We start from the raw sequence: 11,768 nt of genomic DNA, 5'->3' as shown, positions 1-11,768 counted from the left end.
CTGTGCTTATTAGGAGGGCTCAAATTCTGAGAAATATCAAATGAATCAAAAAGCCCCAAATTTTTATCCATCCCTCCAGGTTTATGCATCAAAGCCTTGCATGGCTTCATTAAATAGCTTAAGACACAAAGAATAAGCTGATTCTGAGGGTGTCAGGTGGGAGACGCTCACTGACTTTTCATGTCATGACCCTCTACTGTTTGTTCAGTCTGTGACCTCAAAGCATTGTTGATGCCTTTCTTACACGTCTCTGTTTTTTCTAAACAAAGGTCAAAGGTCGGCCACCTCTATCCACATCATCACTTTATGTATCTAGCAACATGTTTACCACAATGCCACTAAGTCCAGTCAGTACAGCACAGGAGGGGTTTTTTTTTGTTTGTTTTGGGGGTTTTTTTTTGGGGGGGGGGGGGGGGGGGGTGTTTCTGCTGTAGGAAGGGCAGCATCCAACTTTAATTACATAACAGCTGCATCACTGTATTTCTTCTCCGAAAGCCACTAACTTTGCATTTCAGATGATTGAACTTATGTCATAGAAAACATGCACTCTGGGGATTAGGTTGTTCTGTTTTATGTGTATATTTTTCACTTTCGTTGCTAGCCTGCATTCAGATTGTCATAAATTTATAGTGGGAATCACCCAGGGGGAAACACCAGTGTAGACAGAGAAAGGCTGTGATGTAGGGAAGGTGAAACGGAGATTGAAGGACAAGCATACAACGGGTATTACCATGAAGTGAAAGTCCCTAAAATTAACACTGAGTTTATCATGATAGTGATTATATGCATATCCTCTGTATGTTTCACTTCCTCATGCTGTTCATGGATTTGGAACGAGTAACAGATGTCACTGTTTAGTGGCGAAAAAAAAATGTCCATAAACTGCAAGTTTGCTTTCTGAGCCGTGGAAATGTTAAGAATTAACTTAATTAATCCTTGATATCAAAATTACACCTGTAGATTTACCTGGACTTTTTAAGCCAAAGGACAAACCAAGCTAAGGAAAATGAGTTTTGTGACCTCTGTGTCATCACAGTTTATGATATCCTGGGATTTTTAATGACAGCATATTTGAGGGGGTTGACTAACAGACAACATTGACTTTTCTTTTAATGACGGGGGCTGCAGCTTCCACATTTTATGTCAACAAGGGTCCAAAAAGTCCAATGAGACTCGTAACTTCAATTTAATAGGATTTCAGAAATATTATAATATTTTATTTGGTGGAGAGCAGGATTTACCAACTCCTGTTTTCAACCAAAGCCCACACTTCAGGAGGCAGAGGACTGAGTGATGCAGAAAGGAATTTTCACAGAATTCTTGAAGGAAAGGAAGACTTCCTGCTGTCAGCAGATGAGATGGAGGAGCTCCAGACATTAGAGCAGGAAGGTGAAAGCTCAGAGGACATACCAATTTCTAAAGAGCCTGTGCAGGGATGTCCATTGTTTTTTTAGACACAATGGACGACACCCACTGTCCATTGCATCTAAGAAGCAATGTGTAAGCTATAGGGCGTACATACGTAAGTATAACAGTTAAAATAAGCTATAAATCCACTTTTTTTGTTTTTTTTTTATTTTGTTGACATGTCTTTTACAATTGTTAAGTGATATTTTAATCATCAATATATTTTAAAGAACAGTAATTATATACTGCAAGTTATGTCCCACAACACTTGTGGACTTCTGTTAATGAAACCTATCTAGTTGGGAAACAGAAGAGAAAAAACTTGGAAAAAGGAAGTGACATAAGTCATGTGCTAGTGGCAGTTCTCTGAGGTCAGTTCTCTTTGGCATAGTTTGTAATACTTGGTGTCCAGAAGACAGATTAAATTCAGTTTCCTTCTTTTATTTATATAACTACACTTATTTATTTACTTTCAGCTCAACCTTTCTCTGAGAAAACACCAATACTTACTGATCGCACTGATTTGTAACACTGCTATCTACACACCCTGTTACCATGCATATAAAACAAGTATTATACACTTATGTAAATTATGATAAATAATGCTAGATTATATATCTATTCATCCATGTTAATTTGTGCTAGCTTGTTATCAAACGTTGATATAAAATAAGTTTTATCTCAAACTGAGTATTCAGTATGATGTAACTTCCTTTAAATTAACGGTCAAGATTATATTAAACTATATTTTTAAACTCTACTTTTTCAGGTTCTGTAATATGGCATCTCAAAAAATGTCACTTTGATGCCTAATTTTTTTGGTGGTTTATTATTTGAGTTTCTTAACGGACAGCAGAAAATGTTAAAATATAGGGTTAATTAAAAAACAAACAAACAACATTTTAAAGCCTAAATTGTCCCCGAATTGTAGAATGATCCTTTTATGTTCTGATCATGTCAAGTCTTTCCTCGTCTGGTAAAACACAAAACCAAACAAGTTAACCATCCAGTTTTGGGGTTTTTTTACAATAACTTTCTACATTGTATTTATGGTCTCCATTTGCGGCATCCCATTAAAGAAAATGTAAATTTAAAAAATACCTAGGCACAAAGACATTTTTCATGACAACTACTTAACGTAAAACAATGATTTATGGATTATTTGTCACCCTTTTTTGTACCTTCGGAATACCATACCAAACCATGACCACACTTCCGCTGGTTATTCCGTGACGGTGGTGTCTTCTTTCCACAGTCCACACGACGTTCCCAGCACAAAAATCATGTCGAGAGGCGGAGTCACACATTCTGCATCAGCTGAAGGGAAGACTCAACTGTACCGACGCTCTCCTTCCGCCGTCTGTATGTGCAGAGAGCAGTCTGATATCGCTGGGAGGGTGAGTCTTTGTTTAATATATTTAAGAAAAACGTGTTTATTTTACTGATTTGTGTCTTGTTAGAGAGATACAGGAAAATGTCCACACTGGGGTGTCTTTTTTGGTCGGTTTAAACCGGCTTTTACTGCGTAGACGTGGCTGTCGTAGCTGAGCTCGCTCTCCGTCCGCGAGCGCTCCTTTGTGTCCTCCATTGCTCTGGTGACAGATCAACGATTACTCAGCGAAGCTAAAGCCAACAACCCGGCCAACGGCTAGCCGCCACAGTAAACGGTCACGTAAAGTGACCCCACTCCCAAACTACAATCTGTTTGATCTGCGTGTCTGTTCGTTACTCTTTAAGTGGAGATAGCTGTGCGTCTTCAGCATCGCTGTGGCTTCCGTTAACAGAAAGCTAACGCTAAACCGCAGCACAGCCTACGGAAATACTCTGCTAACACCACAGTTTCTCTTTGCCTGCGTTTAACGACACCTGACGCGGAAACCGAAGCCGACTCACAGGTCATAGTGTTTGACTTTTACGCATTTTTATGTCGAGAATGGAAAAACCCTTACGGTAGGTTGGCCGGTGTTAATATGAAAACAGCTGCGGCTGCAAAAGCAAAGCTGATGAAACTAGTTTGAAAGAGCGTCTGTTGTTAATCACACAATTGAGGTAACTGGAGGCGAAAGCTAAAGGATTTTGCCTTCATAATTTTACATTTAAGTTTTATACAGAGGCTGTAATTAGTTAAGATGACTCTGGGAGATGTCAGCAGGCAGTATTCATTATTTATATGACATCAGTTCAGAGCTAAAAGGCTTTAAAACCGTTTAGTTACTGTAGTACAGAGAGGGAATACATAACAAAGAACAGTACAAAGAAGACAGTTTGGTAATTTGACCATGTCATCGTGGTTGTTTGAGTCATTTTACCATAATTTTTGGTAGCTTTTATAAACATTTTTTAAAGGGAAAAAAATTATCGTGTTTGTTTCCCTTTGGCAGAAGGTGGGTGTTAGCGCCTTATTTTAAATGCAGGGAAAAACCAGTGTCACATTTTCACTTTTCAAATGAAGAAGGTACTTTCAGTTGCTTCCATATTTCTCAAGGGAGTTGCCACAGCATGGCAGATCAGATGCCCTTCCTGATATAACCCTCCCAGTTATCCAGGGTTGGGATAACCGTGAGGCTTTGTAGTTGTTAATTATACAGAACCAAACACACAGTTTAGGAAGCAGTCGGCAGATTTACTGATGATAAAACCAGATCATCAGCATTTGTTCTTCATAGTAGTTCAGTGTCTCGATTGGCAAGTTCCTTAAGCTCGTCTTCTTTTTCCCTCACTTGTAGAAAATGAAATTCTGTGGGCTGTGGAAAGAGACCCTGGTTTTGGCCGAGGACTACCTGTCCTTTTGCTGCACGAGTCCACATCAAGCCCCTCCACCTCCCAGCGAATCAGCCGCTGCCATGAGGCGTCTAGGCTGGGACATCGAAAGACAGCACCAAGCTCGCTTCGACAACCTCGCTCAGACCTTCCTGGTGCAGTGTGGGCCGGACCACTGCCTCAGCCTCAGAAAGGTGATGAAGGAGCTGGTTGGAGATGGACACTTGAACTGGGGGAGGGTTGTTTCTCTTTTCGCCTTTACTGGAGTGCTGGCCAGAAAGATCCTGGAGCAGAAGCCGGGGCTGGACCCTGGTCAACAGCAGGAACTGGAACAGGAACCCATGAGCTGCAGAAGGCTGGCAGAGACCATAGCTGATTACCTGGGAGAAGAGAAGAAAGACTGGCTGTTGGATAATGATGGATGGGTAGGTGTTCCCTGAAACTGAGTCAACACAAAAACTGAAGATAAGGGAGGCTTTGATTATGTCAAGAGCAAAACGGTGGATTCAAAGTGATAGTCGTCTGGGGGATTTTTGTGTTTTGTTTTTCTTTGAATTACTGTCACTGGAAATCACCAGTCTGATAGGATCACGGTTGTTTAGGTTTATGACATAAGATACAACCAGGGACAATTCTCTTACATTCTGCCTTGTTTATTACTTTGTTTGGCATCACGATGAGTGTTGAGACTGCTGTGATTCTGGGAATTACAAAGTAATTGTAGACAACGTGCTGGGGAATTTATGCTAAAACAAGAAGATCTCAATAATGGTGGTAGGAAAAAAAGTTTGTCTAGCCAAGAAATCTAAAAGATTTTAAAGTGGAGAAAAAAGGTAATTAAGGCAACTTAGAAGGATTAGACTTAGAGGAACAATTTAAAAAAGAAAAATATAAAACATGTTCCAGTAGCAGAAGGTTAGGGTGATCACAGATGATGACTTAGCAGGGTTAAACCTGCTGGGAGGCTGCTTATTTACTGGAAAAACGTGAACTATAATGCCCTCTGGCTGAGTCCCAAAAGCCTCAACTGAACATCAGATGCTGGCTTTTATGAATGGGCTTACCCAACACACACACACCCACACACACACCCCTCCTTTCTTTGGCTGGCAGCTGGTTTCAACAGACACAGCCAGATGGACTTTTTGTAGTAACAGTCAAAGCTTGTGTGTGTGTGTTGAGTTTGGCTTTAGCTGTATTGAAAGTTAGCGTGGTATGACTAGAAAAACAAGCAGCTGTCGGGCAGCGAGAACACCTGGAGCTGAGAGCAGGTGCACTCGCTGGTCAGAATGTGTGTCTTCAGTCTGAAAACACGATGGAGAGATGCAGCTGTAGGACTTTCCCTGTTTTTAATGCTGGGGATGCACTGATCAAGATTATTATCGCTCATTAAAACAAAGCCAAAACAACAAAACGCGAAGCTACAATAAAATAAAAACAAATGATAAAATAAGATCTGACCAGAGCCCACTTGACAAGAAATCAATACAAACAATTTTAAATATTGAAAATTCAAATTCCAACATACTACTTCTGTTGTTGTACATTTATTTGAGTTTTGGCATACAAAGTACACAAAGATGTACTGATATTAGCCCAAACAATTAAGATGACTTCTACTGATGGCAGTAGCCAATATTTATCATTGTTTATGCCTAAATTTGCTCATATTTAACATAATAGGAATTTAGGGTCGACATTGATACTTAGGCAAAAACAAATCAGCCAATAGATTAAAAATACATATATATTTTATACATTTTTTTATGTCCTCTTTGTTCCTGGGGAAACAAACAAACAAAAATGAATCGATTTTGAAGACTTTGGCCTTCATACCCTTCAACATTTAGCCAGAACAAAATTGATGCAGCTGGTAAATTTTGTGTCACAAACATCACAAAGCCTCCTGATTCAAGTTGTTCTAGTTTTCACACCTAGTTTTAGTTTTAATGTACCATAACAATCATCATAAAACATTAACAAATGAAATGATGTAGATGGTATTAAAGTTGGATGTCTGACCAGTAAACCAGTGACACAGACGTGCTTTTAAACCCGCATTATGAACATGGAGTTCATTTTGTAAACTTTGGTAATTCAGAGAGTTAAAAGGAGGTTAAATCCAGGTGTGCTCAATGATGTGTGGTTTGGCAGACAGATCTGCACCTTGTTTGTTGTGTCTGCTTAAAAAACATAAAGATGGTGAAAACGCTCAGCTCGAGGCTTCAGTTTAGGTTTGTTTATATAGCGACAAATCACAACAGTAGTTCTTTTGTACTGTCAGGTAAAGACCCAGCAGTATTGCTCATAACAAGACTTCACAAACCAATTGTTTACAGCGTGGTGGCTACCTCCATCTTTTATATACAGGTTTTTGTGTGTGCGTGTGAGGGGGGGGGGGATGCAGAGGTGTAGCTGCTTTCTCTAAAACAGTGCATTGAGGGGGGGGGATAACTGGAAGCAGCACTCGTAATAATACTGAACATGTTGTTTCTGTTTGTCTTCTTGTAGGAAGGCTTCTGTAAGTTCTCCCGCAGTGCCAGAGAAGTGAGCCAGGACTCATCCATGAAGAAAGCGCTGTTTGCTGCCGCCGGTGTCGGCCTTGCTGGGCTTACCTTCCTCTTGGTGCGCTAGCTGGCATTCTCCACACTTGATGCATCCTCATATTTTAAAATTATTCGGCACGATTTCGTAAACGTTGGACAACGTCCGGCGACCACTCTGCAAAACGGGCCCTCTGTAGTGAAAGAACGTTATTTCACGATGTTACTGTAATGTTTGCACAGTCTCGGAGCCCCTTAAAACTGACATTCGTCGCTTGCCCCTAAAGATTGTAAAACCAATTTGAATGCCTTTGGAAATGTTGCAGTGAGTGAGATCAGTTTACATATCCTGGCTGATTTTTTTTTTTTTTTTTTTTTTTTTTTTTTTGCAGTGAAGGTAAAAGGCTTCAGATTTTGATTTCACGATCCTCTGTCCCTCTCTTTTTTGTGGTATAGAGGCATTCCAGAGTAAAATGTAAAATTTAATATATTGTATTTATATGAAACCAGTACACTGCAGTCCGCTGTTTGTCCTGAATTCATATGAACTGTATAATTTTTGCAAGATCAGCAACGCTGTTCTGTACTCCCATGCAACGGTGCTAGATAAAACATTTCTTTGTGAACTTACCAAAAAGCAGGGACCATTCTGAATACAAATAGATTACTCCTGGGAAAAAAATAAAATTCCTCCAAATTATATTTTTACATTGTTTCTAATTTATTTTGCTTTTTTAAATAAAAGTGTTTATTAAATGTTGTCATGTTTTATTTTTTTCCTCCCCTGAATGTCTGTGCCGGAGGTCAGGAGCGTGACAGGGAAATGTAAATGACAGTCCCTCCTTTCACGTGCAGACACATTTTCATAAATAAGATATATCCTGCTGTCTCTCCAGTTCTCCTCCACTTAAACAACAAGGGTTCACAAAAAAAAATCCATCTGGTGGACGCTCAAACTCAAATCCTGTTGTGCTGCACTAAAAAATGTTTTAGTGCAGCACTGAATAAAGAGAAATTTTAAAAATAAATAAAAAAACCCAACATTTTAGTAAAGTGACTACTCTCTGTATTGTTAGGAGAAAGAAGTAATAGTAACGACCAGAGGGACAGAGGTTGAATCCAGACAGTATAAATAGTTGATTTCACGATCACGTGTAGATGTATAGGTGTACACAAAGGCCTTCTTTTTACTTCATGTATGTCATCAATTAAAATGTATAAGTATCCTAATTCAAAGTTGAGGTATACAAAACGAGAGGCTGCTTAGTTGCCATGTTGTGTTCAAAGTAAATGTTCTAGGTGTGACTGTTTCCACTTAGCAGTGAGAGGGTGCTGCAAAGTGATTCTTTTATCACTCTAAATAAGGAAGGAAATTGTAGGTTTGCATATGATCAACTTAGATAGATCCTTTATTAATGTTTTGCAGGAAATTACATTGCCAGCTTTCATTGCTTCATATGTTTACACAACATAATCAGCACATCCACTGTCTTCAAAGCCAGGTTCACAAACCCATGACACCTGAAGGAATCACTGAACACATGGAGATGATCTGCAATGAGGCTCAAATGTAATTTGACAAAATTAATTCAAATGACATTCATAAGTTAGGTAGATAAGACATCTGGAGATCTTTTCAGGTGTGATATTTGCATCAGGAAGCTATAGCTGTGAAAACCACATGTAATGAAAGGAGCTTTCAGTGCAAAACAAATCAGGCAGAGATATCGCAGCAAGTTTAAAGGGTTATCTTATTTTTCAGTTTCATAATAAAGTTTTTTTGGACAACACTTATAAGAATTGGCATTACAAAGTGCTTTACAAAAACACCAAAGTGGCAAATAAATAGTTAAATGAAGATTCAGACCTGCAAAAAGGATCAATTATAATATACAAAGCAATTTAAATTTAAAATAGGCCATAGCAAGTGTGACATCAAGAATAAACAGTGTCACTAAATGATCAAGAACAAATTTTAAATAACCGAAAAATCCCAGCCCAAACAATCCCATCAGTAACCACTCTTGAAGGTAATAAAATAGAGTTGGTTCACACCTATAAATATCTGGGAATCTTAATTGATGACTCGCTCACCTTCAAACCACATGTAGAGAATCTTGTGAAAAACCTGAAGTTAAAACTGAGATTTTATTTTCAAAAGAAGTTGTGTTTCTCTTTTATTACAAAGAAGCGGCTTGTTGCTGCAACATTCTTGCCTGTGCTGGATTATGGTGATATTCTATATATGAATGCTTCTGCTCAGTGTCTTCGAATGGTTGATTCTGTGTATCATGCTTCTCTGAGGTTCATCACTAACCGTAAATTTCAGACTCACCACTGTGAGTTATACTCTCAGGTAGGATGGCCTGCTTTGGTAAGTCGGAGGAACTCTCATTTATACAGTTTTATATATAAGGCGATACTTGGGTTGCTGCCTTCTTATATATGTTCCCTGCTTGCAATAAAATATGCTGGTCGGTATTCTCTTCGTCCGCATGGTTACTTGTTGCTTTCTGTTCCATTTGCCCGAACTGAACTTGGTAAAAGATCTTTTGTCCATTTAGCACCCTTGGCTTGGAACAAACTGCAGAAGGAATGGAAAATGACTGAATTCATTTCATTAAGTGCTTTTAAATCTAAACTACGAATCCTTGAGGCCAAGTCCATAACATGCAACTGTTTCAATTAGATTGATTGTCATTTTAACTGACTTTTTTATTTTTATTTGAATTTTATTTGTATTCTTTCACTTATTGTTGCATGTGTGTTGTTGCTGCCTGTGTTTGAGTAATTTCTGTAACTGTGAGACACCTGCTGCTGCCTATCTCGGCCAGGTCTCCCTTGAAAAAGAGGTTTTTAATCTCAATGGGATCTTCCTGGTTAAATAAAGGTTAATAAATAAATAAATAAATAAATAAATAAAACGCTCAGCAGCAAAACATTAAACCTGTAGCAAATGTTTCAGTAACGGAAAATTAATTAATTAATTATTTAAATCAAAATAAATGTAAAATAAGTAAAACTATTAAATTTCATTAAATAAAATATTAAAGTAGGACAATAAAAATATAAAAATCAATGGGGCAGCTGTGCCTCGGAGGTAAAGCAGGTCATCCTCAGCATCTGCACAAGTGCACAAGATACTAAATGTGGGTGATTGCAGTTTAAAATCTGAAAAGTGCTTTTAGTGCACATGTAGATTACAGAAGTGCGTACAAAAAAGAGACGCGTGCATTCAGTGTGTTGGCAGTCTGAGTTACTCCAGCCGGTCACCTCCAGCAGGTGACCTTAGCAACTGCCTTGTGATCAAAACCACACCAAGCCACCGAGTGATTAGTTGAGATTCAGTGCACTCACTGGTCAACCAAGTTAGCCATGGTGTCAAAGACACAGCCATCTTATTTCTGCTCTAGTGTGACTGAGCCATTACCAAATTAGAAGAAGATGGAAAAAAAACTCTAACAGAAAAAAACTGAGTCGACTTTAGTGAGGCGGGACCATTGAGCAGATTCCTGCCTCGGGATCTCAGGATGCACGCTGGTTGGTAAAGGTACAACAGCGTCTCAGTGCTAATTGTAGTTCATGAACTCTGCTTTCTGTGGTAATTTGTGTCAAAAATATATTTCCTGCTACAGCAAGAGAAGCGCCAGGTGAAAAAGGACAACAATTCCTCATGTACGATGTATAAATTGTGCATGTAGAGAGAACGTTCACTGTAAGGAAAAATGATCAGAAAATACCTTCTTTTTTAAAAATCTCCACAAGCAGACTGAATGATGCCATCTCACAGTAAAATGCGACTGTGATTAAGACAGCAGAAGATAACAAAATGCTGTTTTAGGAATCAAAAACAAAGCTTTGTGATCTGTTGACACAGAAAGCGGGCAAAAGCTATGCCAAAACAACTGGTACGGCCAAAGACTGACAAATAAAATCTTAAAACTGAATCTAAAACAAACAGACAGCTGGAGAGTCAAACTCGAGTAATATCTGCACATTTCTTGGGGTTCTTGTAGACTCTTTCAGTGGTATCTTGAATAATTTCAAGTCTATTGATTCATTTTTTTTAATTGCTAAAATTATTTCTATTGTAATACTTCTGAAATGGTAGCAGCAGAAATTGCAAGCCTTGTTTACATATTTCTTAAAACATAGGTTTGTATAGAAAAGCATGGCCAGGTTTCTGATTCAACAGGAACAGACAATCAACCCCAGTTTGTCATGAAACATGTCTCGTTGCTAAAATGCAGAAGGAGGTAGGAGAATTTGCCCCCCACCAACTCTGTTTATACCAGTAAGGCCCCCTCAAGATTTTAGCAAAACATGCTTTCTGAGTATGATTGCATTCGTGGGAAACATTAGAAGTCAGAGAAAATGTCAGAGGTCAATTTCTTTTTCTAAACTGTGCGAGGCTTTCTCAGTATCTAATCTGAAGATCGAAGGCTTTCAAGGGAGCAGAACACGGCCCCTGAAATGGTTTCGTGGGAACTGGGAGTTGGACCAAATGTGACCACTTCATCATGTGACAAAAAAAGCATTGTTGCCATGAGAAACAGCAACTTCAACACAGATACAGAATTCACCAAATCCATTTCCCAGGAAGGGAAACCAGGCCAAAGGCTTGTGGTGGGCTGAGGCCATAGCTATACATGAGCTTTTCTCAGTAAATGAGTGAAAATAGAAAGATGTAAACCACATACACTCCAGATTTCTGGTAAAATCTGGCTGTGTTTGTGAGTACATCCTGCTGTTAGCCTAGATACATAACAGCGGGGCAATCATGGAAAGTGTATCAAACCCACAAATATTAAACTGTGGGTGTGTTATGCACTCAGGAGATGGAGACCTCCAGTGAATTAGCTGTATACTGACTAAAGAGGGCTAGCGCGGCGTGACAGTTTGACCAGACTGAAACCGAAACTTGGCCTGCACATGAATTGATGTGTTTTTTTTGAATGGCAAATCACTGTACGTTAATTCAAAATAAAATAAACCAAATCTAGAAAAGTCCCTACCTGCCCCCTCAGAATCTGCTGCTTTTTTTCTGTACAATACCTT

At 38.9% G+C, this 11,768-nt stretch overlaps 1 protein-coding gene across 1 annotated transcript; it reads left to right on the top strand.

The window, feature by feature from the left end:
• The first annotated feature begins 2,672 nt into the window (after positions 1-2,672).
• bcl2l10 (BCL2 like 10) lies at positions 2,673-7,470 on the top strand. The gene is made up of 3 exons (XM_063464777.1): positions 2,673-2,804; positions 4,134-4,592; positions 6,679-7,470. Exons 1-3 carry the CDS (start codon positions 2,691-2,693, stop codon positions 6,799-6,801), a joined length of 696 nt encoding a protein of 231 aa, XP_063320847.1. The 5' UTR covers positions 2,673-2,690; the 3' UTR covers positions 6,802-7,470.
• Positions 7,471-11,768: the final 4,298 nt, after the last annotated feature.

Source organism: Pelmatolapia mariae, linkage group LG1 (assembly GCF_036321145.2).
Source record: "Pelmatolapia mariae isolate MD_Pm_ZW linkage group LG1, Pm_UMD_F_2, whole genome shotgun sequence".
NCBI lineage: Eukaryota > Metazoa > Chordata > Actinopteri > Cichliformes > Cichlidae > Pelmatolapia > Pelmatolapia mariae.
This window is presented reverse-complemented; position numbering and strand designations above follow the sequence as displayed.

Coding starts and splice junctions, on each gene's coding strand:
- bcl2l10 (XM_063464777.1), top strand. CDS start 2,691: ATGTCGAGAGGCGGAGTCACACATTCTGCATCAGCTGAAGGGAAGACT. Junction 2,805..4,133: donor AGTCTGATATCGCTGGGAGG/GTGAGTCTTTGT, acceptor CCTCACTTGTAG/AAAATGAAATTCTGTGGGCT. Junction 4,593..6,678: donor TGTTGGATAATGATGGATGG/GTAGGTGTTCCC, acceptor GTCTTCTTGTAG/GAAGGCTTCTGTAAGTTCTC.